Here is a 26,628-nt window from a genome sequence, read left to right as displayed (position 1 = left end):
CATCTGTGCCAGTAAAAAATACTGTTCAACATAGAAAAAAACACTGAATAGACACTGAAAATAAAGATTTTTTTTTTTTTTTAAACAGAAATAAAAGGTGAGGAACTACGCAAGAGTTGGGTGGCAGTTGGCGTGTCACACATATGCATATCTTTGGTGATAAACGCATACACATACACGCACACACACACACACAAACACAAACACACATACACACACACAGAGAGAAGAAGAGAAGTGACTTTGGAGCACAGTATGCATGAATGCTACAAGCTTAGTCACACCTCATGCACCACCATCTTATCTTAACTTGCCAAGGCTTTGTCAGTTTGCTCACGGTGTCTGAGTACATCTGAGGCACTTTTAACGTTGACTACGTTACAGTCAGACAGAGGAAGTTAAAAAGTGATGTACGGGTCCTGAGTCCTGACCCTCTCGCCACACCTCAACAGACACATGCATGTGACACATTATTATTCCAGAAGTGTGAAACCGGCCGCAGCATGTGTAAATTATTACAGAAAAAGTAGCAGATATTTTAGCATTAAGTGAACTAAAGGAGCTCCGTCTTATTTGCTCCCTCGCAGAAATAGAACCCCAGAGACTGAATTCATCTTAAACCTAACCTTTTTTTATCTCCCATACAGAAATGCACAAACGACTGTCCCATAACAAGGTATAGAATTAAATAGGTGCGGTCCACTGCATTTTCTTCAAAGAATAAATAAACTGCGTTCCAGTTCTTCCTCTTTCTACTGCTTCCTCCTAATACTGAATAGGTTGCCGATTAACTAAAGCCACTGAGCACCAAAGTTAACCTGAAGAGATGAGTTGGTTTTACCTTTCAATTTCACAGCATGATTGATAAACGTTCTTGCAACAATTACTCCTACTGTATATAGTCCAGCACTCCCTTTGGGACATAGTAATAGCTGCATGTGGTTTTGATTGAAGACATTTTACAGGTATTGCTAACTCTTCAAATAGAGGTAAATATCTGTGGCAATACAGACCACAGGATATGAAAAGTGAATGTTGTTGCAGTTATAAAGAGGACTAAATGTTATGAATAGGCATCAGGTGATTTTATTGATATGGCTTCATGTGCAACCATTGACCTGCTGGTAAGTGAATGGAACAATCGATGTCCTTCCTTCCTCAAATTCAGGACTTTTTTTTTTTTTTTTTTTTTCTTCTTGACACGCTCACTGGTGTGCATCTACTTGTAAACAGTTTCAAGCAAATTCTCTACTTTATGGGTTGTGCAACAGTCAGCAGCAGCAAGCATATAAAAAGGGAGACAAACTCAGATGTGTCAACCCAAAATGTTTTAGTTGTCCCAGAAACCATTGTGGGTGTATCAAGTCTATCTTGCATGAAAAGTACCACAATTTATACTGTCACAGAGATTTTGTTTGTATGGCTTGATCCAGTTTAAGGCTATCAATAATTTGGCAATTCTGTGCATTAGTTCGTTGTAAGATAAGTAGAATAAACCCTCCCCCCAAAAAAAAACAAACAAACAGTGGAGCTGTTATATGTATGAGCGGAAATAAATGTCAAAATTGTCAATATATATACATTATATGTGTTGCTTGCTTGTTGCAACTTGCTTGTTATAGCCACTTTAAGTTTTTATTCGTGGTAAATCTCTTATTTCCAGGCTTAGTTCACATTTGTCCAAGTCTCCACCCTGGTCCTCAGTGTCCCTGTCCCACGTGTGTCTGTCTCCACTGTCAATATGGTTTCCCACACTACAACTGTTTCTCTCGTGCTGCTCTCCATGCTCCCTTGCAGGAGATTGTCGGACAGGGCTCCCCTCCAGCAGCTCCCCTGACAAACTCTCGTGTGCCTCTTCCACATGACCATCACTAACTCCTGCCTCTTTGTCATCGTCCTCCTCTTTGAGGGCCTCTGGAGCTCCATCCAGACTGGAATCACTCAGGAAAGAGTGGGGAGTTTGAGTATCCTCCATGGAGAGGGGGACCTCGCCAGTGAGCCGGCTCCCTAGAATGTTGCCAGCCCCTGGTGTGAAAGGCATGTCTTCGTGGTCTTGGTCTGGATCCTGGTCTTTGCTGCAGTAAGCGTAGCGGTGGTTCATGTGCTGGGAGTAGGAGCCAGAGTGAGAGAAGCGCTTTCCGCATTTGTCACATTGGTAGGGTTTTTCTCCCGAGTGTAGCCGGCTGTGCTCGATCAGATGGTGTTTGTGCTTAAAGGCCTTGTTGCAAATCTTGCACTCATGAGGACGCTTACCTGTAATAAATACAGAGTAATTACTCCACTGGGTTTTTGTTTTCTTTTTTCTTGAACAGAAAAAAAAAAAAAAAAAAAACATTTGAGACTTTTATTAAATATAATCCAATAAATAGTTGGCTTAGTTTAGCTCAAAGAATGAAAACGAGAAGAAACAGCTAACCTCGTTCTGTCCAAAACTTCTATCTGACCTTTGTACAGCTATCATAGTTTAGCCCAGCAAGATATTAAATAAGGCTATATTGAAATGTAAAATTATTTTTGGAATATTTTTAAGAAAAATGTTTTTTCAACCAATTAGCTACAGGAAAAAAAAACAGGTTATCATGAAACATAATGTGCTGGTTGCAGACCTGTGTGCTCGTATTTGTGCCGGAGCAGAGAGCTGCTCTTCTGGAAGGTTTTTTCACAGATATCACAGGCATACAGCCCCTCGTCCGTCTTCTTCAGTCTCTTCCTCCCTGGTCCACTCTCTCCCTCCAGCCCTTCATCCATCAGAGAGAGGTAGTCCAGAGCTCCACGGCTTAACATCTCACCCTTTGAAGGCAACAAGTCACTTATGAATATACAGTGTTTACAGGTTTGCCTCCTCGAAATGTTATATGGAATAATTGATTCTTTTCGTCCATATTTAATGCACATGTATTTCATTTGAGGCTGTTTTCCAGATTTTACTCACCATGAGTGCGCGTCTCTCCTGATGGATCTTCTTTAGTGTGGCCTCTGTGTCCGCCTCCATCATGTAAGCCAGAGGAGACAGAAACCCGGGGCTATTTCCGGGCTGGCTAAATGAAATTGGCGTGATGACATCATGTCCTGAAAGTCCTAAAGTAGACTGGCTGAAGAGAGGAATCCTATTATACAATGATCCTGGAAACACAGGAGGCACTGCTCCACTGAAGGCCGGGTGGTGTTGAAGGGCTAGATGTGAAGTTGGACTTAAGCTGGACCTAAGTCTCTTCAGGTGCTGGGTACGAACGTCTCTTCTGTCAGCTTTGGAAGAGCTGCCGTTGACAGCTTTATTCCTCCCCTCTTGGTCTGAGTGCTGCTTAGGCAGGGACAGGTCCAAAGGTTCACTTTGCCCAGACCAGGGGCTGTCGGTCTGGTTCTGAGGTGAGGAGATTTCAGGAGGACAGGCGGCGAGGTCAAGGCAGACTGGAGAAGGGAATCCTGAGGAGGGAATTCTTCTTCGGGTTCTGGGTGATGACACCTCTGGGGAATTGTTGACTGCTTGGCTCGGGCCTCCCTTTTCCTGGCCAGACCAATAGGCACGGGAAGACGGGGCATCGAGGCGGGGCTGTGGTGGAGAGTGCATGGCGACTAAAAGCTGCTGCGGTACAGAGTGCCAGCTGGGCTTCTGCAATGGTGACTTGCTTCCAGGAAAGCCATTAGTTACTTCACACGGTTTGCCGTTCTCTGATTGGAGAGCCGATCTGGAAAAGATTGAAGGTGGCGAGGGGTGCTGTTTGCTGCGAAGGCCCTCGGGTGCCTCCGTCGTCTCATGGTTGATCTTACAGAGGTAGCGCTCGTGCTGCAGGAGAACTGCCACATTAGGGAAAAGCTGGGAGCACCAGCGACACGTTACACCAAGCACACCTCTCTCCCCTTCGCTTGACCGCACCGACTCTCTCCTTCTGTCAGGTGACATCTTCCTCTCAGGCCCTCCTCCATTGTGCATCACCCCCCTTTCCTCTGGCGCAGCACCCCCTCCTCTTTCCGCCTCCTCATCTTTCTTCATCTCCCTTTGAAGCATCTCCTGTAGCATCTGGTCAAACTTGAATCCAGAGCAAGCATAAGGGAGCAAGGTGGTCCCTTTCAGGATACTTGCATTCAGGGACAGCTCTGGTGAGGTGTCCCAAAGTCCAGCCAGATCCAAAGCTCTGGGGAAGACAGTCGGGTTCTGGTTGGGGTCCTGCAGTAAAAGCTCATGATTCTGTGAAGCCAACGGTGAGCCCTTGTCATTACTAACTCTCCCCCCGCCTGCAGAGGGAGATGGGAGAAACGAGTTGTGGTAGTGGCTTTGGTTATGTCCATTAAATGCCCCGCTGGCTCCGCCGGCATTTCCTCCTCCGTTTCCACCACTATTGTGGCACTTTTTGCTGCTCAAGTGGGAACTGTAGGAGCCTGAATGGGAAAAGCGTTTCTTACAGTTGGAGCACTCATAAGGTTTCTCACCTGTCGGATAAAAAACAGAAAGGATAATGGTCAAAAGATACAGAAAGTGGGTTTAACCCCTTGAACGCCGACTGTCGCAAATTTGCAGCAAACCGTTTCCATCAAGGAAACAGCCAAGATAGCATGTGTGTTCCCCCATTGTCTGTTTGTGCGTATTCAATACATAACCTGTTTTGTTTCCTATCAATGTTATGATTCATTCATTTTATTTGTTCTAAATTAAAAGTGTGGGCTCTGTTTGAAATTAGATCATAAAATAGTTTTAATAGTTGGTGTTATAGTCAGGACACTGAAAATGATTTTGTGGCATCAATAAAACTATCTCCATCTCCTGAGAAGGGAATCAGTTTTATTACTTTTAATTCCATTTGACCATGATGGCCTAACCCTAACCCTAACCCAAATTTCTATCTGTTGTTATGAGCTGTAGTCAAATTGACAGTCTCCACTTCATTTAGCATCTTCCTGACGGCATGAAACACAAATAAGTCGTGTATTGATTCAGGCATTAAGGGGTTAAATTACCTCATGTCTGGTATCTTTTCCTGCCATGAATTATTTTTACTTGTTTTGTTGTCAGCACACCAAATTGGGTATAATTTCATCCACTATTGGCATGATAAGTGAGGGTTAGTGATACAGTGGAAACAATAGTAAATGACTGGTTGAGTGCAATTGTTTTGATGTTATTTTTTCTCACCGCTGTGGATACGGAGATGCTCTTTGAGGTGGTGTTTGTACTTGAATGCTTTCCCACACTCCAGACATTTGAACTTCCTGGTCTCCATGCCTTGATCCAGCGTGATGGGATTCTGAGAGGAGAGAATAATATTTGGTTTTATAGTGGAACACATTTAGAGAGCTATTTGTGTGACTGTCATTAAACAAGGTTATTTATTAGTGAAACAAAGTTAGAAATAAATGAGTATTTTTCATGTAATACTGTAATAATGGTTTCTGACGTTTTATCCTGATGCCTCTCTGGGTCTTACCTTTTCCTGCATTTGATTGTGAAGTGCCAGGTGCTGCTCCATTTGTGCCCTATGGGGGGCAGTGTATCCACAGAGTGGACAGACGATGCGGGCCCCCTCCCTCTCCTGACAGTACTTGATGTGATCCCTCAAAGCAGCCCCTCGCTGATACACTCTGTGGCAGAATGGACAAAACTGCTGGGCCCCCCTTGCATCTAGAGTTCAGAGAGAGGTGACACTTTAGACAGGATCTAGGAAATGTTTCTGCATTATTAAATATACTGTATCCATCGGTCCACACTAGCATGGCATATATATAACTGTCTTGATCATGTCCCCATTAAATATAGCTACAAGATTTGCATTCATGATCAGAAGTGAGAAGTGTAGTTTGAGTGTCTGCCTGTAATCTAACTGGTAGCTTGTTATAGCAGGCTGCTGGAGTCTTTTATCAGTGTCAGTATCTGTGTTTTATCAAATGACAGACATGTCATAACTCGAGTGGTCTTAGTTCATCATATGTCTCTTATCTTCGTGAGAATGTTTGAAAATGAATAAATTCCTTTATTCCTTTTTCAACCTAATATTTTTTTGATGAAAAGTTAAGATCGGTTTATTTTCATTTTTGGTTCTCCTTGCTCCCTCGTTAACATACCTGCCCCCTCAGGTGAGTGGTGCTGAGCTCCTGGTGACCAGATAGCAGGCGGCAGTTCTTCATGCCTGCCGCCCGGATGGTACACAGCTGACAAGCCATTGGGGCTCAGGTGGTCCAACAGACTGGTGGAGGTAGAAGTATTCTTCAGCTGGGCCAGAAACACATCTTGAGCCAGGTCCTCCAAGCTGTTTTGAGAGTCTGAGTTCTTACCTGAGGAACAGAGAAAACATTTATGAAAAAATACATAAAAATATCTATATTTGTCACCAACATTTAGGTCATATGAAAAAGAGGTGAATAGTGCTTGACCTTTTGTGAAACGTTACATGTAACTCGGACCCATGTGACATTGAGAGATGTTTACATGAAAAATGCCAGTGTTGCTACAGGAATCATTTTTCCTCCGTTTAAAGTGTCATTAAAAACCCAAGCCAAAAATGTGGAACAAAAGCTGTTCCAGGATAAATGGCGTTAAATACAATGCAGACATTAGATATATTCCAGACAAGCAATAAAAAAAAAAAAAAAAAAAAGAAAAGATTCCCACTATATGTTCAGAAAAATGTGTTTCATAAATGCATTATGTGTTGTGATAGTTTTGCTTGTGAAGCGATACCCAGTTAAGAAGGACGTCTGGTTATAAATGCTGATTCAATTAAAATTTTCACACGATCAACAGCATTTGTGGCTGAGGACGTGCAGTGTGAGAGCGGGGATGAACTGTAAAGTGACTCTGCAGCTGAACCTAATAGGACTAAATTGTTTGCTTAAGATGACTGACAGATAAAACAATAAACACGGGGAACTAGTTGGCCAGTTACGAGGCAGGATTTTAAGAATTCCTTCCCCTTTGTGTCCTTGAGTGCGGTGACAGTCGGGCAGAGAAGGAAAAGCCGCATATGTACATGAAGTGGAGAGGAGGGTGTCTCCTATCTCGAGCCAGCCAGCTTTGCGTTCAGGGACTTTGAGGAAGATTTTTTCAAATGTTTGCAGATGTTGGCATATTTTGAGATGTTTTTTAATGTGGTGAGGGGAAGAGCCTGTGTGGTTGAGTGTTGTAAAAACTCAGCTTTGCCTTCATCAGGCAAGGCCAAATCACACGAGGCGAGGGAGCTAAGTGATTGTTAGTAGGCAAGCTGCGTGAGCCTTTGATCTCTCCTAAATAAAAGGGAAAGCCTCACGTCGCATAGTGCTGATTTCAGTACCGTAACGTCACCTCTTTGATGCATGGAAATATTGTGACATTGTGTGGGATGAATTCTTTTGTCATGCTTTCAGAAGGCTGCCTTTTCAAAGAGGGGGGTGAAAAAAAGGAGCAGCTCTCAGGGAAGGCATGGTTTCACAAGGAGCAGATATGAAGGTGTATCTAGAGGGCTCTGTGGAGCATCATGAGACTGGAGGCGTCTTGCATCAGAAAAACACTGTAAACTTGTTTACACACACTGTAGTGTCCTACACAGTGGTCGGGTACAGTACATGTTACATATTACACACAGACTGCTTTGCTACTTTCTTGACGGGACCAAAATTCTTCAGAAACAAACACAGGCATCTTTCAGAAAAAACAAAATTCATTGTAAAATGTTTTTCTAATAAGACAGAGCCAGTACTTTTGCTTCTAACTCACAGTACATCCTCAGCGGCTCCTGCTCTTCTTCCCTATCACAGCTGGATGCAGCGGTGCCGTCCTGTGCGACCTCGGCCTCCGGCTCTACCTGCGCCCAGTAGGTCCTGCTGCCGGGGCTGAGGCTGTGCGGCCTGGTGGAGTGAGCCGGACTGCCGGGCTCCTCCGTCCCCTCGCTGGGCGTCAGGCTTGTCTTGTCCAGATTCTCCTGGCAGTCCTGGGGCTCCAAGCTCCACAGGCCCACCTCATCCTCCCCCTCAGATCCCAGTGAAGTCACTTGTTCGGCATCCACTGTGAAGTGGAAACCAAAAAAAAAAGGGTTGAGACAGAATCTGAATCAGAGTGAATGATCATTGTCTTTTTAAATGCTCTGTAACAAATGATCAGGGGGCTTGTTAGGGACATTTGATTTTTACAATATAATATTGTGTCTTCGGGTGCGTAAGAAAAAAAACAATGCTCAGGTGCCTTTAGCATAAATATGCTAAATGAAATGCCAAATATTTTATTCTGTCCACATATACATTTTTTTTACATTATTCAAAATGCATTAAATATTTGCTTCTTGTTATTTCAGATTTAGTGATTGAAGATTTGGATTCTAATCAATGAAAAACAGAGACAATGCTACATCATTTAAGAGAAAATGTCAGAAACTGAAACCAAACGGGGAAAACACAACAAGAAATTCAAAAATGTTTTGTAAATTCTGAGCTATTTTTTGTATTTCAGCAAGCAAGAGGAATGAAGTTCTTGTGTTAAGTTGTTCAATATGTTTCTTTTCATGAGTGTTTTCATATGGCTTTGTGTGATTTGATGTTTGGATAATGATCCGTGTGAGCAGATACACTCAGCATGCAACGCAATTATGCAAAGAAGATCCAGAACTCTAAAAATTAGGCCCGACTAGAAATTATGATATTTCGAATATTTTAATGAGGCCCCCTTGCAACATAAAACTTCAGAGGGAAACATAAAATATTAATAGCAATTTAAGGTCAATTTCAAAGGAAGGGTTTTACTCTGACGGTACTCTCACTCTGAGAGTGAAGTGTGGCTTTCACTTTGAAACTGATTGGGAAATAAAAAAATGTAAAAAAATCAATATATACATTAATTATGAAATGTGCATGCATTTAATTACATCGTTGATTAAGAAAGCATAAAATTGTGATTAAAATTAAAATTGTGTGTTAAATGTCATTAAATGTCAATCCAGTCTTCTTTAATGTCAGCAATAATGAACATAATTTAATACATATACATTATTGGTAGTTGGTACCAAAAAAATCTTATTCTGTTTAATTTTCATGAGTATTTATAATTTAGAATTGTTACTTTCAGCATGTGCGTGTCAGTGTGACTTGTACAATGGGCGAAAATTAGGTTGTGGGTGTAAGAAGGAGAGATAAAGAGCATGTTGTAATTTAAAAGTGTACCCTCGTCGCCCAGATTGCAGCAGAACCGGAGAGGCGCAGTCATTTTTCCCATGGCAGAGACAATAAATGACAATCACAAACACATGCCTGGGATTTCAGCTGTAGGCTCTCATTTCCAATGCTTCTTCTGAGGACTCTCAGTTTTCCTCTCACTGATTGGTAATATCTCATCACGACCAACTAATGGCCATTTAAGAACACAAATAGAGTCCCTGCCAGTGCCTTTGAAATACATGATCAGAGAAAGCCCTACTATTGTCAAGGGGAGAGTGTGGACTTGGCCAACGTACAGAAGGCCAACTCTTCCCTTTGTGCTGTTGTGAAATAAAATTTCTGATCAGTACATGATGACGGCCATAGTGGAACACTCTCATGCTTCTCATTATGCCTAAATGAATTTTCATCCTTGGTCTTGAAAAAGTGCCGTGCCCTTTTTTTATCAGATTGTTACATATTACAAAAGGCATAAAAATTTATTCCTTAAGCTGTCCAAACAATGCTGGGCCTCATTATCATTATTGTTTGAATCTTGCAAACTAAATCCTGACTGACCCGCGGACAGAGACCGAGACATCCCTGCACATGCACAGCTCACAAGTGACAAAAGGCTAACATTTATCACGCTCTAACACATACATACACACACACACACACACACACTCACTCTGCTACTGAGAGAACAAAAAGGGGCCAGGGCTGCAGATCGGGGGTGGCCCGCAATCAAATAATGTATGTCTACAAGTGTGTATACAATTTCTGGATATTCTTTTGATGAATATATTAGCTCACAACGCCTACATGTGTATCTGTTTGTATCATCATGTTGTGTGTCATGCCCCAGCTTAACTACACCTCTGTACAAGCTGCACTCATGCAAAAACTGTGATTCACCCGAGGCCAGTCACCTAATGTGCGTTTCATTCAGTGCTGCTCTACTGACATGGAGAGGAATGACTTGCCCGTATGGGGGGTGAAATTGGTCATCAAATGTGTCCCGGTACAGGAGGCAGTTATGAAGCCATCTAATGCAGTTGAAGTTGAGCTATCCGCCCTGTGGGGAGCTTTCTGGGACGATAGGACACACTGCTGGGCCCAAAAAGGGAAAAATCTGGTCCAGATTAGCATCAAATTGGCTCTAATTTTCTCTCCCATGACAGTGAGTGACACTGAGTCTATATGTGCTGTCATTAAAACAGCACCACATAAGGATGGCTTTCATTATCAAAGCCGTTGATTTATTTATTTGGAAAACGATCGCATCCTTCAAATATTTCCTTTTTATGTGTGAGTGTGTGTGTGTGTGTGTGTGTGTTTCTTGTTTTTTTTTTTTGTTGTTTTTTTTGTTTTTTGTTTTTTTGTCTGGCAGACAGGAAAACCTTTGAACGATGCAGGAGGTTCAGGATTGCCTGCGAGGCTGTGTGTCAAGGTACAAAACAGCTAAGAGGGAAGTGTTACTGCAATCAAAAGTTTTAGGAATGTGTCATTTGTTCTAAAACACTAAATACCAAATAATACATAAGTACACCACAGTAGGAAACAGTACACTGCTATTGTGCATGCACTGTAGCGTGCGTGGGAAGAACATGACTCATATCCAGAGAGTGCTAACTGAACTGTGCTGCATCATGCTTGACATTGTCGATCACTTAGTTTTCTGGGGACTGTTTCTGATGCTGTGATAGCAAAATTGTGTTCAGATCAAACACTGCAGCACTATTTTAATCTGCCTGTCCCTCTACCTTGCTGGCAATGACTGAAGTGTAACACTGATGGACTTCCTTCCAGAACAACTTATTCTTTGTGTTACAGCTCAGGACATAAGTGAAAAATGTAGAATTGTACTCTGACAAAACACATCATCGTCTCCGCTTTTATTTCTGAGTTCATGTGATCCAGTGTGAATCTTATCTGCAGCGTAAAGCAATGATGAACGACAGTAGTTCACTTTATTATTTACGTCACCGAGTCACTTCTCCAGAAAACGATCAGAGACAGCTCATGCCTGAATAAATTCATAAGCACATATGTTTGTGACACAGAGAGAAAGAATTTTTACACAACCACATTAAAATACAAACCATAACACAAAAAAAGGCACTTGAGATAAAGTATAAAAATTTTCTCAACATTTCTCACAACAGCAGCCTCGTCCAGTTTAATTCTGCAGTGTTTACATGCCAGAGGGCATCTACTGTTCGGCAACACGCTAAGCTGCAGTTTATTTTACGATGCACATATGTGATCTGGTATTCACTTAGTAATTATGTGGTTAAATGGTAAGCACACAATAATTACCTTGAAATTACCTTGTTTGTTTCTTATGGTTTTACATGGCAACAAACAAGGCCAGGCCCAATTTACCACACAATGTATTTCTTACACTTGCGTTAATTTTTACACTTCATGAGAGTCAAATAAAGGCCAGAATAACAATCATACGATGCTATCAATGCCATTTAGTTGGTTTTCATTTCTAACAGCCAAATTAATTGCTCTTTTAAACACATAATAGTTTTGGTAGCTAAACTTTGTCTGCGATGAAGCTGAGTTGTTTTTTTTTTTATGTAAAAAATAAAATATACACACCTTATCTATATATATATATATATATATATATATATATATATAGACATGAAATATAAATAGGAAATAAAATCAAATATATGTTATTTTCAAAATCAGACTTTAGCTCTATAGTTTAAATACATTTTTCAAAACTTTTTTTCTTTTTTCTTTTTACAACATTACTTCCTGGAGTTTCAACTAAATCACGTTTAGATAAATCAGAAGTTGTTTCGCTGCCCAGAAGAAATAAGATCTACGTTAGTGTTCATATGACATGATGCATGTGCACTATGACATGGACATGTGGTGCACATCCCACAACACATCCGCTGCATTTCATGAAGGAAACAGTGTAGATGGCAAAACTGTTGATTCAGCCAAATGAATCCTCTCCAACAGAACTAAATACACATTGATCCATCAGGTTTTTAAAAGAAACCTCTGCAGGTTCCAAAAATAGGGTTTACATATTATTGTAAAATAATTAAGTTAGCAGGCTTAGTGATTTTAAAACAAAACACAAACACATTTTTAAGTGCAATGGTTTCTCCAGAGACAGAAAAAAAAAAAAAAAAAAAAAAAAAAACTAAACACCACACACATTACCACATGAGGGTCATGGACTCCCACATAACAAACACAAACTGAGCACAGAATGATGTGTGTTACCATTTTACAGTACCTATATGAGAGAAGTTCAGAAACACAGCAGATCCATGTTGATCTCCGGAACACACAACAACGATGGCCTTGCCTTAGATATATCACAAATATGGTCGTCATTTAAACAAATCTCACTGTCAGCTCTGCTAATCATACCTGCTGTATGACATTCATACAATGAGTCATGGCAGCACCACAACCAAGAGCTGACACCTCCCACCTGAACTACTTGATCTTAGCAGAAACTCTCTCTCTCTCTCCCAATCTCACTCTCTCTCTCTCTCACTCTCTGTCTCTCTCTCTCTCTCTCGGGGTGATAGTTCCTGCTGTTTGGCACTTTGGCCTGCTCTGGTTTGGTTTAACTTAACACTAATTACATTTAATTTTTTTGTGTGTGTGTGTGTGTCTGTTGTTGAACTTTTCCTAAATATAAAGAACACACTATGGTGAGGTGCCCCGCTTTGAAAATCAACTTCTCATTTCAATTTTTATCCAAATGCTTCACACATCATATCATAAATGTTGACAGCTAATTGGGGATTACACGCTTTAAATGACATGTTAACCAACGGGAATGGTGGTAATGTGATGTTTTGCAGCACTTTTATTGCATTTTTGTGGCAAGTGAAGAGGAAATGCAATCATTCTTGTCTAATGACAGAGAAAATAACCACAAACACACTGATATGAAAGTCGCGCAGTCAAGTTTTAGTTGAATTCATTATAATCCTGCAATCCTGCTTCTAAGCAGGATTGCAGAGAGCCAAAGAAAAGTGGTTAAAAAAGTCTGCAAATGGCTGCTGTTGAGAATAAATCAGACTGAAACTGTGACAGTGTGATGGTTATTCGAAAGGTCATATTAGTGTGGAGGAAGAGATGCTAAAATGCGATGAGTGGTGCACTATATGATTTTGCATTCTTGCAGTGTGTATGAAAACACACAGGGCATTGCGGTGTGTCTGTCAGAGAAAGGGGATGCAAAGAGTGAGACAGACTACATGAGTGTGAAGAACACAAAGAGCAAGTGAGAGAGGAAGAGGAGAAAGCAAGGGAAAGTGGAGGAGAAAAGAGACAGATAAGAGAAAGGCAGAGAAGCAAGGGATTAGAAAAAACAGAAAGAAAGAGCAGTGTCAAACTGTCCCTGACACAAATCCTTCAACTGATGGTGAGCTGTGAAAAACATGTCACAGAGGGAATTTCCCTCAACACACACTCACCCCCACATACAAGTGCACACACCCACGTACACAAAATAGGCTACAGAAAAATACAGAAAAACAAACATAACAAAGCTGGGAGCTAGAACCAACCTGATGCTGCAGACACAGCAAGGAAACATGCTGCGCTCACGCAAACCTCCAAGAATATTTGCTTCTCAGTCAGAGATGGAGAAGTTAAAGCCCCACTGTGGCACAACAGTGAAGTCACGGCTCTGAGCCTTTAGATGTCCCGCTCATTAGGAGACACCACCCCGGCGGAGCATTTAAACCGCCGCCAAGGGGCAACATCTGCATTCTGAAAGATTCAGAACAATCAGCTCAAGAAATAAATGCCAAGCTAATTTCCTCGTATTGATTAAAGCTCTGCAAAAACAGAAGTGCACACAACAGCAGCATTATTCCGCACACTGAGCAGTGATCTTTGAATTAACAACAAACACCATATTGAAACCCTTTCTGCCTTTGTTCACTGTGGCTTTTAATTGCTCTGTTCAATTAGGGCCCTTGTGACACAAAAACAGAATCCCTTTTGGCATTTTATTAGCTTCAAAGCCACAATGCTATTCACTGATACCACTCACAAAGTTGATTTGTCAACCAGTTGCGCTTTTAGTGTGCCTGCACGCTGGTGTTAGTTTCATTATTCACGTATGACAGTGTTCGGTACGATTTCAGAGGAGTGATTCAAAGCAAGGTCCCCAAGACGATGACTGTAACACACTGTAGTGTTGTGTATAGCGGCCATGGCTGCTTTGACAGAGACCTGGCATCTAAAAATCGATTGATATCAGTATTACTGATCTGCTATTCTCTATCTACATATCACATCGCTGCACCAAACAGTGAACCGCATCTGCTGAGTGGAAAGTGTCTCTCATCTGACTTTAACAGACCGACCGGTTAAATCAACAGCAAGCCGTATTAAATAAAGTAGAGCCAAGGGCTAACAAAGCTGTAACTTACTGTCTTGGGCCTTCAGGCCAACTTCATCTCCCTCATGATGGAGCACAAAGAACAAGATATTGTCATTATCTTTGACCTTCTATCTTTGACAGTTGTTTTTCATTTCTTCATCTGATATGTGTAATCTCCTCCTACTCATATTTGCACTTTACCCATGCATACTGTGCATTTTTGCTTAGTTCTTAGTTTTAGTTACTTAACCTGCGATAAATATTGCGTAGCATTTTTCTAACCACATCTATTACATCATATATATAAACTCAGAAATTTACTCCACCCATCCTATTAATGTATATAGACTGAGAATGTTTTTTGTGCAGAACATTTTAATGTGGGCTCCAGTCTTCATTGTGCTAACCCTAACTTTGCAAGCGATGGCCATTTTTTTGTCTCAGAGAGAGCGACCTCAAATAGAAATATGAGCAACGTGAGACAGGAAGAGAGTCCCAAATAACTTGTGGCCTAGACCTGTAATCACACCACAAAGGTGCATTTACGTGCTGGTGAAGCAGCAACAGAACTGTAACTCACTTGGAGCCACGATGCGAGATGTGGTGTGAAGGAGCAGCACACTCAAGGATATACTTTCACCCCCTCTCGTAGATTCCCATCCCACTTACAGTATGTATTCTTAGATTGTGGCGAGCTCAACTCTCGAGGTCCATGATATATTTTTGTAGCCTGTAATGATGTTAACTTGCGCAGCTGCCTCCACAGGAACGTCAAAATTAACGCCTTCACATTTCATACAGGTAGAGCGTTAACAAAAAACAACAGCCTCGGAAGAGAATTAGCTTATCGGACACAGAATCATAAAAAGTACTTCCCTTTTTTTTTTTTTTTTTACCTATAGATAAGGTTTTTTTCTGTTTATGTGGTGTTCTCTCTACACAGCATTTCAGCTACAGGAGGTGCACAGATCATCTAAAACAAAGCGCAAAGCACCTCAGTGTGGGTTTGTCCCTCTGTTTGCCTTCACTAAATGCAGAAAATGAACTACAAAAGCTTTGAGATCACACTTACTGAAACTTTTAAAATATTTGAAAATTTGCTGTTCTGTGCTCACTTGTTTTTTTCTTCTTCCTTTTACCTCTCTGTTGTGTGGTAGAAACAGAGAGAAGCACTAAAAGCCACAAAAAAGAAAAAAAGAAAAACACAGTGTTGTGTAGGTCCTGCTTGTAACTGCTAGCTGTTTACCAAACAGATTGATGAATTTGTTTGCACAAAAAAATGCAACAATCCCATTTTCTCTTTGCAGAAATGAGGCAAGGTGTGAGCTAAGAGGTGTGCGATGAGCCTTTGTGGTTGTCTGTTCTTCCTTTGGAGGTTTCCTGTGTGCTGCTGCCTACATGCTTGCCACCGAGTGTACCTGCCCTACAGACCACCACAATGACATTTATCTAAAAAACCCTATCTCATACTGCCCTTTACCTTCAAAGCAGATAACTGTGGCTTTTATATTAGTTTCATGTTGAGAATTATGGAGGCAGTTTGAAACAATTTCAGAACAAAGAAAATTTTAATGTTATCATCTTATTCATCTGTTCTGCTGTCATAACCTACAGTGTTATTTAGCGCGTTTATATTTTTGTTGGATTTAATTCCATCAAAATACTGAAAATTGATATTTTATGAATTTCTTTGTTGTTCCATCAGTGATAATAATTTAACAGAATGTTTACCGCACTCACTACAGCCGTGACGATTTACAGCCTCTGTTGTTTGCTGTTTCATCTTTTGACGTCCTTAACAACCTATAAACTTGACCTATCAGAAAGGTAAACGTAGGAAACGCTGCTAACGTCATTCTGGACTTCCCTATTACATCAGTCTGAATTATGATTATTGAGTCACTCGCTATGTCAGTGACTCACAATCAGGCACAAACTGATTTAATTACTGTATGTATTTTGTGCAGGAGCACTTGTTTGTGTGTGTGTATATATATGAGTAAGGCCTCTCCACCGTGCCCATGATCTGCACTGGCTGCAGTCTGAGCAGGGCTGCTGTTTGCTGAGAAAAGGTTAGCTTGGTTCGAGGAACACGTTATTCTGGGTTGGCCCTCTGCCTCCTCCTGTGGCCCTGCGCTGGTTTCCGTGTAGCGAGGAACCGGTGCTGGAATGCAGTAACGGTCACAGAGGGACCCACGCACTCACCGCACTGTGAATCAAAACCCAAACTCCACTTCATTAGGCTCCTGTCATTGCAAAGACTCTCACACCACTCTATAAATACCCCTGTCTCCCCCCTCCAAATTTGTTTTCCCTCTTTTTTCTTTACACATGAAAATGCTCAGGGTCTGTTCCAGCTTTCTGATGTGGCTCTTTATTTTGTACGTTGGCGCAAGAAACCACACAATAGTGGCTCCTTTTGAATATTAAAACATTCTCTGAAGGAACACAAAGGTTTCTGAAGATTTTTAATAGGGGTGCATGCTAAATAAAACTTCGCTTTGAGTTTAACAGCTATACAATGTGGGATTTAGTTAGTTCGGTTTGAGCTGCAACTTTCAATTGCTCACTAAGGGATATTTGTTTTGAGGGGTGAAACAAATATGCCTGGTATCCCACTGACTTTGTCTGCATCAGACATCTGTATGTATGATCTGTGAGAGGTACTTTGGGTGATGTGGGCATCTCAGAAACAACTATTTTTATTGCAAATAAAACACCAAAATATTTTAATCTAACCACTCAAAGAAAATCTAAAACGCAAGATAGAAGAATTCAGAGAAAATCACATCAAGATACACAAGATAGGGGCACAGATGTGAGGGTAGTTGCAGGGAGTCGGGCAGACAGAAAAACCAAATCAACTTATTGCAGCTGCAAATGCCATGGCAATTTAATCAATAAACCCATCACTTCTCTACACTTTCAACAATTTAGAGAAATCAGAACAGACTGTAGCAGTGTGATGAACTTAATAGCTTTACAATGACAAATGTTGCTCTGACAGAGACGGCATGCAGATGAGGCCTGGCACAAAGAGCCTGTGTGGTTAACATACAGACAGGGCGCCATCCTCTGGCGCATGCTCGCATTACAGCCTCCAAATGAGAGGCGATGATAGAGCACAACATTTCGAGTGACCACAGCTGAGCTTGAATGCATTGAAACGTAGAAAAGATGCCTTTCTAATGTGTCACTCTGCCTCTGTGTGCTTTGTTCCTCACTCCCACACTCGCTCCCCACACACACATCTTCTCTCTCTCCCTCTTTCTCAATCATTCAATAACTTTTTTTTAATCCCTCTTCTGCCTTTTAAACACAGACCGACACACACACACACACATATATATAAAGAAACACAGGCACAATAAACAGGAACCCACACACTCTTAAAGCAGTCTTTTTGTGGTAATGCAGTTCTGATTAGGAAGATGTATGAGTCACATTGCATATTAATTTACACACATCCGTATGTTCATTAGTTTCAGCTTGATCTGTGTTTGTGTCTTTGCGTGTGTGTGTGTGTGTTTTGTGCATGTGAAGCCTGAACCAACGCCTTGAAAAAGAAACTAATTAAAGTCATGGAGAGAAATGCAAAGGCAGCACAACCACACATGAGAGTGTGTGCTTGTCATTACTGACCTGGCCCATGTTGGAGAAAAAAGTGATGGCAAAAAAGAAGAGCGAGAGAGAGAGAGTGAGAGTGGTGGGGGGGGGGGGGGGGGGGGGGGTTAAACCTCAACTAGTGAAATAATGTATATAAAAAAGACTCAACAAGAAGAAAGGTTTAAAAAGCAAACTTGGGCAGTTTAAGAGGATCTTTGATGTGTATCAGAAGAGGAAAGCAGCCTCGCGACTGGGACGACAGTAATTTTAAGTCGAAGCAGAAGGCTGGCTGGATGACTGGCTGCCTTGCTGGCTGGCTGGCTGACTGCCTGGCTGACTGACTGTGGGCTTTGATGGCGCTGGCTGTTTGAAGTGGTTTTCGGGGGATGGGAGCAGCGTGTGGTGTCAGTGGGACGGGGGTGGGGGGGCCACAATGGCGACCCTACAGGCTGCTCTAGGAGTCCAAGCTGGGTGGAACGGAGACTAGATAGATGGAAGGAGAAGGGGAAGAAAGCCCAAGGCGGCGTAGAGGATAAAAATGGGGAAAAAAAAGGGGGGGGGGGGTGTAGATACAGGGGAGGGAAGATAAAGAGGAAAGGAAGGGATGACAAAGACAGACAGCGTGGTGAAAGAGTAGAGAAAGATGGAAACAGAAACACAAAGCGAGGAGAAAAGCAACAGATGATAGCCCAACAAATGTACAAAGAACCAGATCAGTGACTGACAATGAAGGCTTCGTCCCCCGATGAAGTATGGACATATATATTCACACCTACCTATTACTTGTATCATTCAGATGACGTTACGTCCCTCTTATATGCTGCCAGGCTGCCTTATGACTTTACTTCCCCTTCCATCCCTCCAGCAATGTTGGACACATGCACCATGTAATCATAACTACGCTGTTTCCCTGAGGTACCGGAGCTGACCGCACAGCAAAAAAGGAAAGAAGAAACTGATTCAGTGACTTCAGGACGGGTTTTTTGTTCTCATTGCTTATTCATTTTCTTTCATTTTATTAGTGACTGACATTTTTCGATTAAAAATCTTCCCTTGGTTTGCAATTAACCAACAAACCAACAAATACACGATAACCTGTCAAGTAGAACCTGTACCATATGAAACCTGTGTCAAAAAGAGTAGACTCTCTGCTAGATAGTAACATGGTGATAAATGACAGAGTGGCCCAGTGAAAGCTGATTATTTGCTTAGCTTCCTTTCAAGCACACAATGCTTCCGGTGGTTCGTTATCATACCTGAGCTGAAGATTTTAATGATCTAATAATACACGCTGCTGTCAGACTCCAACATCTTGTGCTCAGTTACAATTTGGCCAGCTCACTTTCAGAGCAAACTTTTCCCGCCTTCATCACCATAAGTAAAAGCACAAATAACTGACCGGCTTCATAGTTGTTTGATAGAGACAAAGTGGAAATGTGTTAATATGAGATGAGATTTTGCCAGATGAGAGTTTACAAGTGTGTGTGTGTGTGAGAGAGAGAGAGAGATTTAAGACCTAGAGTCTTGACGGTTACAGGTGGGCCTAAAGATCAGCGTGCTCTCCACTGTGGAATGTGTTTACTCCCTACCAGGTAGCGAAGTGTGTGTGTGTGTGTGTGTGTGAACCAGAGTGGGATGTGCTGGTCAGACAAAGGTGGTACCAGATGATCACAGGTACAGGCAGATGAAGTGAGAGAGGAGGACCTGGCCTGGGCTGGTAGAAGGAGAAAGGATTTATGGCAGGAAACGGTCAGTTGGAAAATTTGGTTTTGAGGAAAGCTTGTGGAGATTAAGAGCGGAGCAGATGAAATGAAGAGACTGTGAAATTATTTGACATGTTGACAGACTGAGATTTTGTCATTTACTATCATGTTGACATATTTTATGAAGCTTTTTTTTATTTTTTTTATAAAGTTCTTAATTCACAGGATACTCAAAATAGACATTATCTGCTTTAAAACTTAAACAATGAGTTGTAAACAATTTTGATAGTGAATGGTCATAATCATTTATCAAACATAGCTATCATTCCTTATTCCAACTTGTCAAAGGGGAGGATTTTTTTCTTTTGTTTTTCAGTTTCTAAGTAGAGTAAATGCAGCTTTTAGAGTGTAGTAGTTTGAAAATATTAATTTAGGCTGTAATTTCTGTAATTTTTCTGCCTAATTATGAATTTGTTAATAAATTATAACACAGTTTGGCTCTTTTAACTAAAAACAGTTGGCTCACTGACTCTCCAGAAACCAAATATTATAAAGTATGTTTCAACTCTAATGGTCACTGTGGGTGGTGCCAATCTGAAGGACAAATGTACATGAGACCAAGAATATAAAATATTTGTTTTAGAAATAAGAAAGTAAATTAGCCTTAACAATGAAATAAATGCAGAAATAGAATTAGAAACAACTATAAAAAAATAATAATACAACAACAGAGAGTGTCACACTGAAACCGCAGACACCACTGATTTTCTTCAAACAGCAGGTGTGAGGTTTTTCGGCCTCAGAGGTGATCAAAGTGAACAACTACAACTCTGCTCCTCTCTATTGCTGATACACAGTGCGCTTCTTAACTTGGAGCCTTTTTATATCTGGTTCCTCAATACTGTCAAATGCTGGCACACTCTTATTCAGCTGAGTGAGAGGATCTGCCTGCCAGGCTGCTCTCTCTCTCTGCCACCCATATGGGCCTTGTAATACATGACAGCTGAAGCAGGGTCTCCAAATTTAATTTGAGGTGTGATAAAACAGCACATATCTATAAATTTTATGCTGAGAGTCTGTCTATCTGGATAGTTTTAACCTCTTTCTTCTGTCAAGCATGTGCAGCATATCAAATGCACACAATACCCAAGCTGTCTGCACAAAAAGGAGAACCACAAATAGACTTAACGGTGGGGAGACTTGCCAAAGCAATGACAAAGAACTTATTAATAACACTGGAAATGGAATATGTCAAGAATGAAAAAGGTATCACTCTGCAACCCTCTTCCATCAGATAAAACACCTTTAAGATTAAGACAGAAAGTAGAAATGAGTGAGAAGCTACGTGTTGGTGTTAAATGTGCGACTGGTGCAAACCTGTGCACCTTGTTACACATGCATGGTTATGCACCTCACTGTATGTTTTTTTTTTTGTTTTTTTTTTATCGTGTTGTTTTACAGTTTGAAGGAGACTCAGAAGTCACGAAGAAGTCAATTTTCTAATGAAACCATGTGCACAATATTGGGCCTGTTCTTCTCTGCTGAGACAAGTGAACTGCTCCTGACAGCACCTTCATTGATTGAGACTATGACTTTTGACCAAAGGTTTAATTTCTCTGGATGCAAGAAAAAAATGTGGTTGCAACATGGGAAACGGGGCATTTTGATGTAACATTTCAATGAAAGATCCTAAAACTCCAAACAGCACTATGCAATTTCTCACTAAGCTAATAGTGAGAACCCCCGCCACCCCCCATAATTATTAATCCTGAAATGGCACCGCAAAAACTTTCCAAATAATTCGCCCTGGAGTGGATCATCAGTGTGGGTTTGAGGGATAGGGTGCTGCCACACGGCAGGAATGTACAGTAAGACATGGGGCCTTGCTAAAACATCAAAATGAGCAATAATTGAATAAACATGTGAAAAACACCAGAGGGAGTCAATCAAGGGATTCCCCATTACTGTTGAGTTGATCTGGCATCAAACACACAGAGCTGGGATGGGAAAGCAATCTGTGACACTTGGAGCTATGGGAACATTGGGCAACAAATAAGGAAACACTTAAGATTATCCCACATTCTGTCGCCCGTCCTCCTGTCTCTTCTGTCTCTACCCCTCACGCCTCCTCGGCCCCTCAAACGCTTGTCTTCTCACGCCGAAGAACTGTTTTCGTTGTCTTCAGCCCTGTCAACCCCGTCATTTCCCCACCTCTGTCATCCTCCTCTCCTTTCTTTCTCTTCCATCCCTCCCACCCGCTGGTTCTGACGCCTGAGCTGAGCCCCTGGAAGAATCCTGGTAATAAACTGTGGTGCCGCTCTTCATTGCTGTCTCACTCTCCCCACCCTTTATCCCCAAGCGCCGATACATCTCACGTTAAAGTTGGCCCGGTCCAAAAGGCCTGGCCCCTACTCTCTGTACAGTACAAGAACGTCAGTCTTTCTCATTCCAATGGTTTCCCCCTATTCTCTCTCTTTCCCCCCTTTCCCTCTCTTTTTTGCTGCTCGAGTCCTTTGTGTACAGTGTGCTATGCTCACTGTGGCAGCACTGTGCCAGAAAAACCCACATAAACACACACACACAAAGACACACATACATGTATGCTCACACATACACAGTCACAGACACACAGCTGGGCCCCAGCTGCATACAAAGACTGGGGTTTGGAAATCAATGAAGGAGAAAGAAGAAAAGGGGAAAGGAGTTTAAATAAATTGGCACTTGAAAAAAGAAGAAAAACGAAAAAGAGGGAGTGAGCGAAGCAGGGAGAGAGAGAGAGCTCTCTTAAAAAGGCACATCAGCTCAACAACAGAACGAGGCTTTTCATGAACTAACAAAACATAAAGCGCAAGGACTAAATATGTTTGTGAGGACACTCATGAAATGCAATCCCACATCTGATTCAAGAGTGAGGGCTGAACGAGCCTGATCAGTTGTGCGGATGTCATTCTGGCAAAGATGCCTGCTGAGTATGAGAGCAGGGGAAAGCCCATACAGAACACAGTCAGCATGCTTTAAATAAATGAAAACACTTTTGAAAGCTGGAATCTAAACAGTGTTGCCTCTACCAAGAGCAGAGGGCAGCAACTGCACCAATATGGTGGCTTTTGAAAAATCCATTAAGACGGACTAAGATTTTAAAAGTTTCTTTCTGAAGGTTGCCTCGAAACTGAAATAAATTGAGTCTTTCATTGTAAAGAAAAGATTTCGAAATATGTTGTTGTTGTTTTGTTGTCAAGAAAAAAAAAAAAAAAAAAAAGTCACATCCTTTATCTTCTTGAAAACTATCCATAAACCTTCAGGATAAAATGTATCATTATCCATATCAATATGGGGAAAAAGCATTAAACTAGCAAATGACCCCACAGCGTGAGAGCTGACTGTGTGTGGGGGCGCTGAAATGAGGGGTGCGCCCGGCTAATTACTTCACACTCTTTGAAACCTAAATCTCTCCCTCACAGCCAGTTAAGTGCAGGTCATCATTCCCAATAGATATGTTTCCTTCCACAGTCCCGGGACTGTTTTCAATCTGCCAGGGATGAAGAGTAGTAATTTCCTCATGTTGCTTGATATTGGTGAACATTGACAGTTTTATTGAGGGAGACAGAGACATAATCAATAGGCGCCTCGGAGATAGAGGAAACATTAGTTTAAATATATATATATTTTTTTCTCTTTCTTCTGGTTTGGAAATGGTCCTCAAATCGCTGTCTTATGCATCAGGGCCTGCCAAATTCATTTGGTTTATCAGGGATCTTTAACTCCCTGCTTGCACAGCCACTTACAGCCTGATGCATTCCTAAAAATCCGATACACTGCTTCAACACACACATATCTACATAGACATGAGGATGTACATGCAGCACACACACACGCAACCAAGCTCCCTGCCCGTACAAGCGTGAGCTCTTTATTGCTGTCTCACTCATGAAAAGAGCACATAACTAACTATTACCAGATGATAAAATTAGATAAGATAAGGTTTGTGAACGTGACATATAAGACGGATTCCAGGTTGTCAGATCAAGATCAATTTGTAGTCAGCTTCCTTTTCCTAGTTGAGAGAGGCCTGAGACGGCCTCAGTTGTTTTAATCCCACCCAAATTTGCTGTTAACCGACCAAAAGTGTTGCTTATCTGTGCTCTGACTGCAGAAATTAAAGGAACCTATAGTGTGATAAGTCTGGTCGTTGTCAGAGTGGCTCTTTTTCTGCTCATATCATTCACAGTGCTGCAATGCTGTTGACTTGTTAAACAGTGCAATTGGTCGACAAACTGCTACATGACAGGGAAAGGTGAGAGCGTGTGTGTGTGTGCGTGTGCACACACATACACAAGTATCCGTTAATGCTGAGCGACCATGGAGGCTCTCACCCTGGTGAGACAGTTTTGAACATCACACCTCCTTGAATAAAATGAGGAAACACAGCAAACTAATAAACTATATAAATAAACAGAGCCTTCGCTGCAAACAGGCTTGTGGCAGTTGCTTGTCAGATTAGAGACAACCAAGCTGCCCACCACCCCGCAATCGCTTTCATGCACCTCCAGTAAAAAGACTAAGACCAGTAAAAAAGTGTGTGTGTGTGTGTGAGCGTGCTCTTGCATTGTAGTTAGTGACAGAAACATGATGACGATATGAGGCTACATTGCAGTAGATTTCCTGACAACTTTAACATAAAGCCAACAGCAAGTCATTGACATCAGCCACATACGTCATGAGGAGTAATAAGGTTTATTAAGGTTTTAAGGTTAGATTTACCTTTGAGTTATTTAGGCAGGGCCTGCCAGATGAATCTGGGTCTGGATAAATGTTCAAAGCTGTGGATAATTTCAGAGTTTTGGCGGCTTTGGGTTTAGGGAGGCAGGATTTTGATTCTAACATAAATGATCAGTCCTCTTCAGAAGGAGAGGAGAACAAATGTTTACATGTGTATCCATGTGCAAGTGTGTTTATTCCTCAGTCTGTGAGTTCAGAGCCACACGCTTAAAAAAGAGGCCCTAACCCGGTGCAGGCGAAGCAAAAGTCTGAACAAAGTCCCTATATTCACCATACTTCTGTCAACAAGTTCCTCTCAGCACTGGTGTAGGAAGTGCATTCACAGAAACTGATAACTGACATCATCTAAAATTTTAAGGTCAACTCCAGCCCTCAACAAATTCTTGATGAGGTGATTGATAGTCGTTCAAGTAAACACAAAGATTCAAAAGATGTTTCATCTGGAAGAACGACTGCATACACTTAAGAAGAATTTCCTAATATTTTAGGGCCTTTACATTTGACAGAAAAGCAACATCACTCTAATTATTAGCCTTTTTTTTCTCATAAGAACTATGTTGCACCACTTGCGCACTTGCATTGCGATTTGTCCTTTTTATTTAAAACGAGAGTCGAAGTACAGTCGAATGTACTTTTAGAGGCTCAATTGCAAATCCCAACTATTTATTTGGATTGCAGACCACTGTGTTTAAAAAGAACAGCATCAAAGTCGTGGAAATGTGCAGGGAAATATCACATCACGTTGCTTCTTGGGACACAGAACAATATCCTCGAAAGTGGAAATGTCAGAACAGGTTAAGATTTAAGAGCAAAGTGGGATAGAAAACGTATGTCGTAAGTAACTCCTCTGATTAAAATAACAATCTATTTCTGTTAAAGAGATTTGAGACGGGGCGAATCTTTCTAAATCGTCGAACCTTTGCTTTTAAAACAAACTCCCTTTTTTTTTTCAAGCCGATAAAAGGGGAAAAAATGATATTTTCTCAAACGCATCCCACCTTTCAGCAGTTCAATGTGAATGAGGAGAATAAATAAGTCTGAATTAAGTTAAACTGCCCATCCATGTATTCTATACTGTGCGACAACCTGAACAGGGACGTTAATGATAATTTAAAAAAAAAAAAACTAAACTAAATGTCTGAAACTTGAATATAGTCAGCACAGAGATGATAACCTCCTTCATCTAGTATTAGCCTCTTCTTCTTTTTTCTGTTTATTATAGACGCCTCGCGCTCGGAGCTCGTGCCCGCAGCGTCAGCCCTCCTCAGTGAACTTCTCCAGAGTTTCCAGCGCTGCCCGCCTGCTGGTCTTACCTCGGTTTCTCCTCGGGTTGGCCTGTTTCCTCCGTTTGCCCCGGCTCTCCTCTGTCATGGTCGGTCCTTAATGTCGCTGGGAAAAGAGTACCGGGGAGAGCTGCGAGCGTGAGTGTGTCCCGGCCGCCTGGCTGCAGAATGAATGGCGCTGAGGCATCGCCTTCGGTCACGGCAGGGGGGTGGTGGTGGTGGTGGTGGTGGTGGTGGGGGGGGGGACTCGAACCTTGACGGGACTCCAGGCGGAGGCGACGAGCCGTGAGGAGGAGTGATGTCAGCAGCAGAGGTGGGCCCCTGAGGTCAGCCTTGGATCCGCGACGCGTTCACCTTCCTCATTTTCTTTCTTTGTGACTTTCTGAGAAGCGGTTGTGTTCAGAGCCGCTCCGCTCCGCGTTGCATCACTTGTGCTGTAGCGTTCATGTGGAGCCGAGTCCTGCGCTGCACCTTCCCCTCAGAGAGAGGGGGGACAGCTGGGGTTCACTGAGGCCCGTGTAGGAAAACTGATCAGCTCAATTAGTTTGTCGTGATCTTATTCATGACAGCGATGGAGTGTGTGTGTGTCGGGGGGGGGGGGGGGGGGGGGGGGCTTTCCACTTGTCTCTCCAGTCCTGACAGAGCTTCACCCCCCTAAACTAAAACCCACAGCCGGTCTACGAGGTGAAAAGCACTCCAATCATGCAACATTTGAGATCGATCTGACTGCAGGTTAATGAGAACAGGTAGGCTCTGTGTGCCCCCCCCCCCCCCCAGC

The 26,628-nt window shown here is 41.9% G+C and overlaps 1 protein-coding gene across 1 annotated transcript; it reads right to left on the bottom strand.

Moving 5' to 3' along the window:
* Positions 1 to 1,171: 1,171 nt before the first annotated feature.
* LOC115043557 (zinc finger E-box-binding homeobox 2) lies at positions 1,172 to 26,008 on the bottom strand. Its single transcript, XM_029502119.1, has 8 exons — positions 25,881 to 26,008; positions 7,682 to 7,969; positions 6,055 to 6,264; positions 5,421 to 5,614; positions 5,129 to 5,240; positions 2,933 to 4,428; positions 2,607 to 2,790; positions 1,172 to 2,253 (listed from the first exon to the last, which is right to left on the bottom strand). Exons 1-8 carry the CDS (start codon positions 25,936 to 25,938, stop codon positions 1,628 to 1,630), a joined length of 3,168 nt encoding a protein of 1,055 aa, XP_029357979.1. The 5' UTR covers positions 25,939 to 26,008; the 3' UTR covers positions 1,172 to 1,627.
* Between the last annotated feature and the right edge of the window lie 620 nt (positions 26,009 to 26,628).

Source organism: Echeneis naucrates, chromosome 5 (assembly GCF_900963305.1).
Source record: "Echeneis naucrates chromosome 5, fEcheNa1.1, whole genome shotgun sequence".
In the NCBI taxonomy this organism is placed as follows: Eukaryota; Metazoa; Chordata; class Actinopteri; order Carangiformes; family Echeneidae; genus Echeneis; species Echeneis naucrates.
This window is presented reverse-complemented; position numbering and strand designations above follow the sequence as displayed.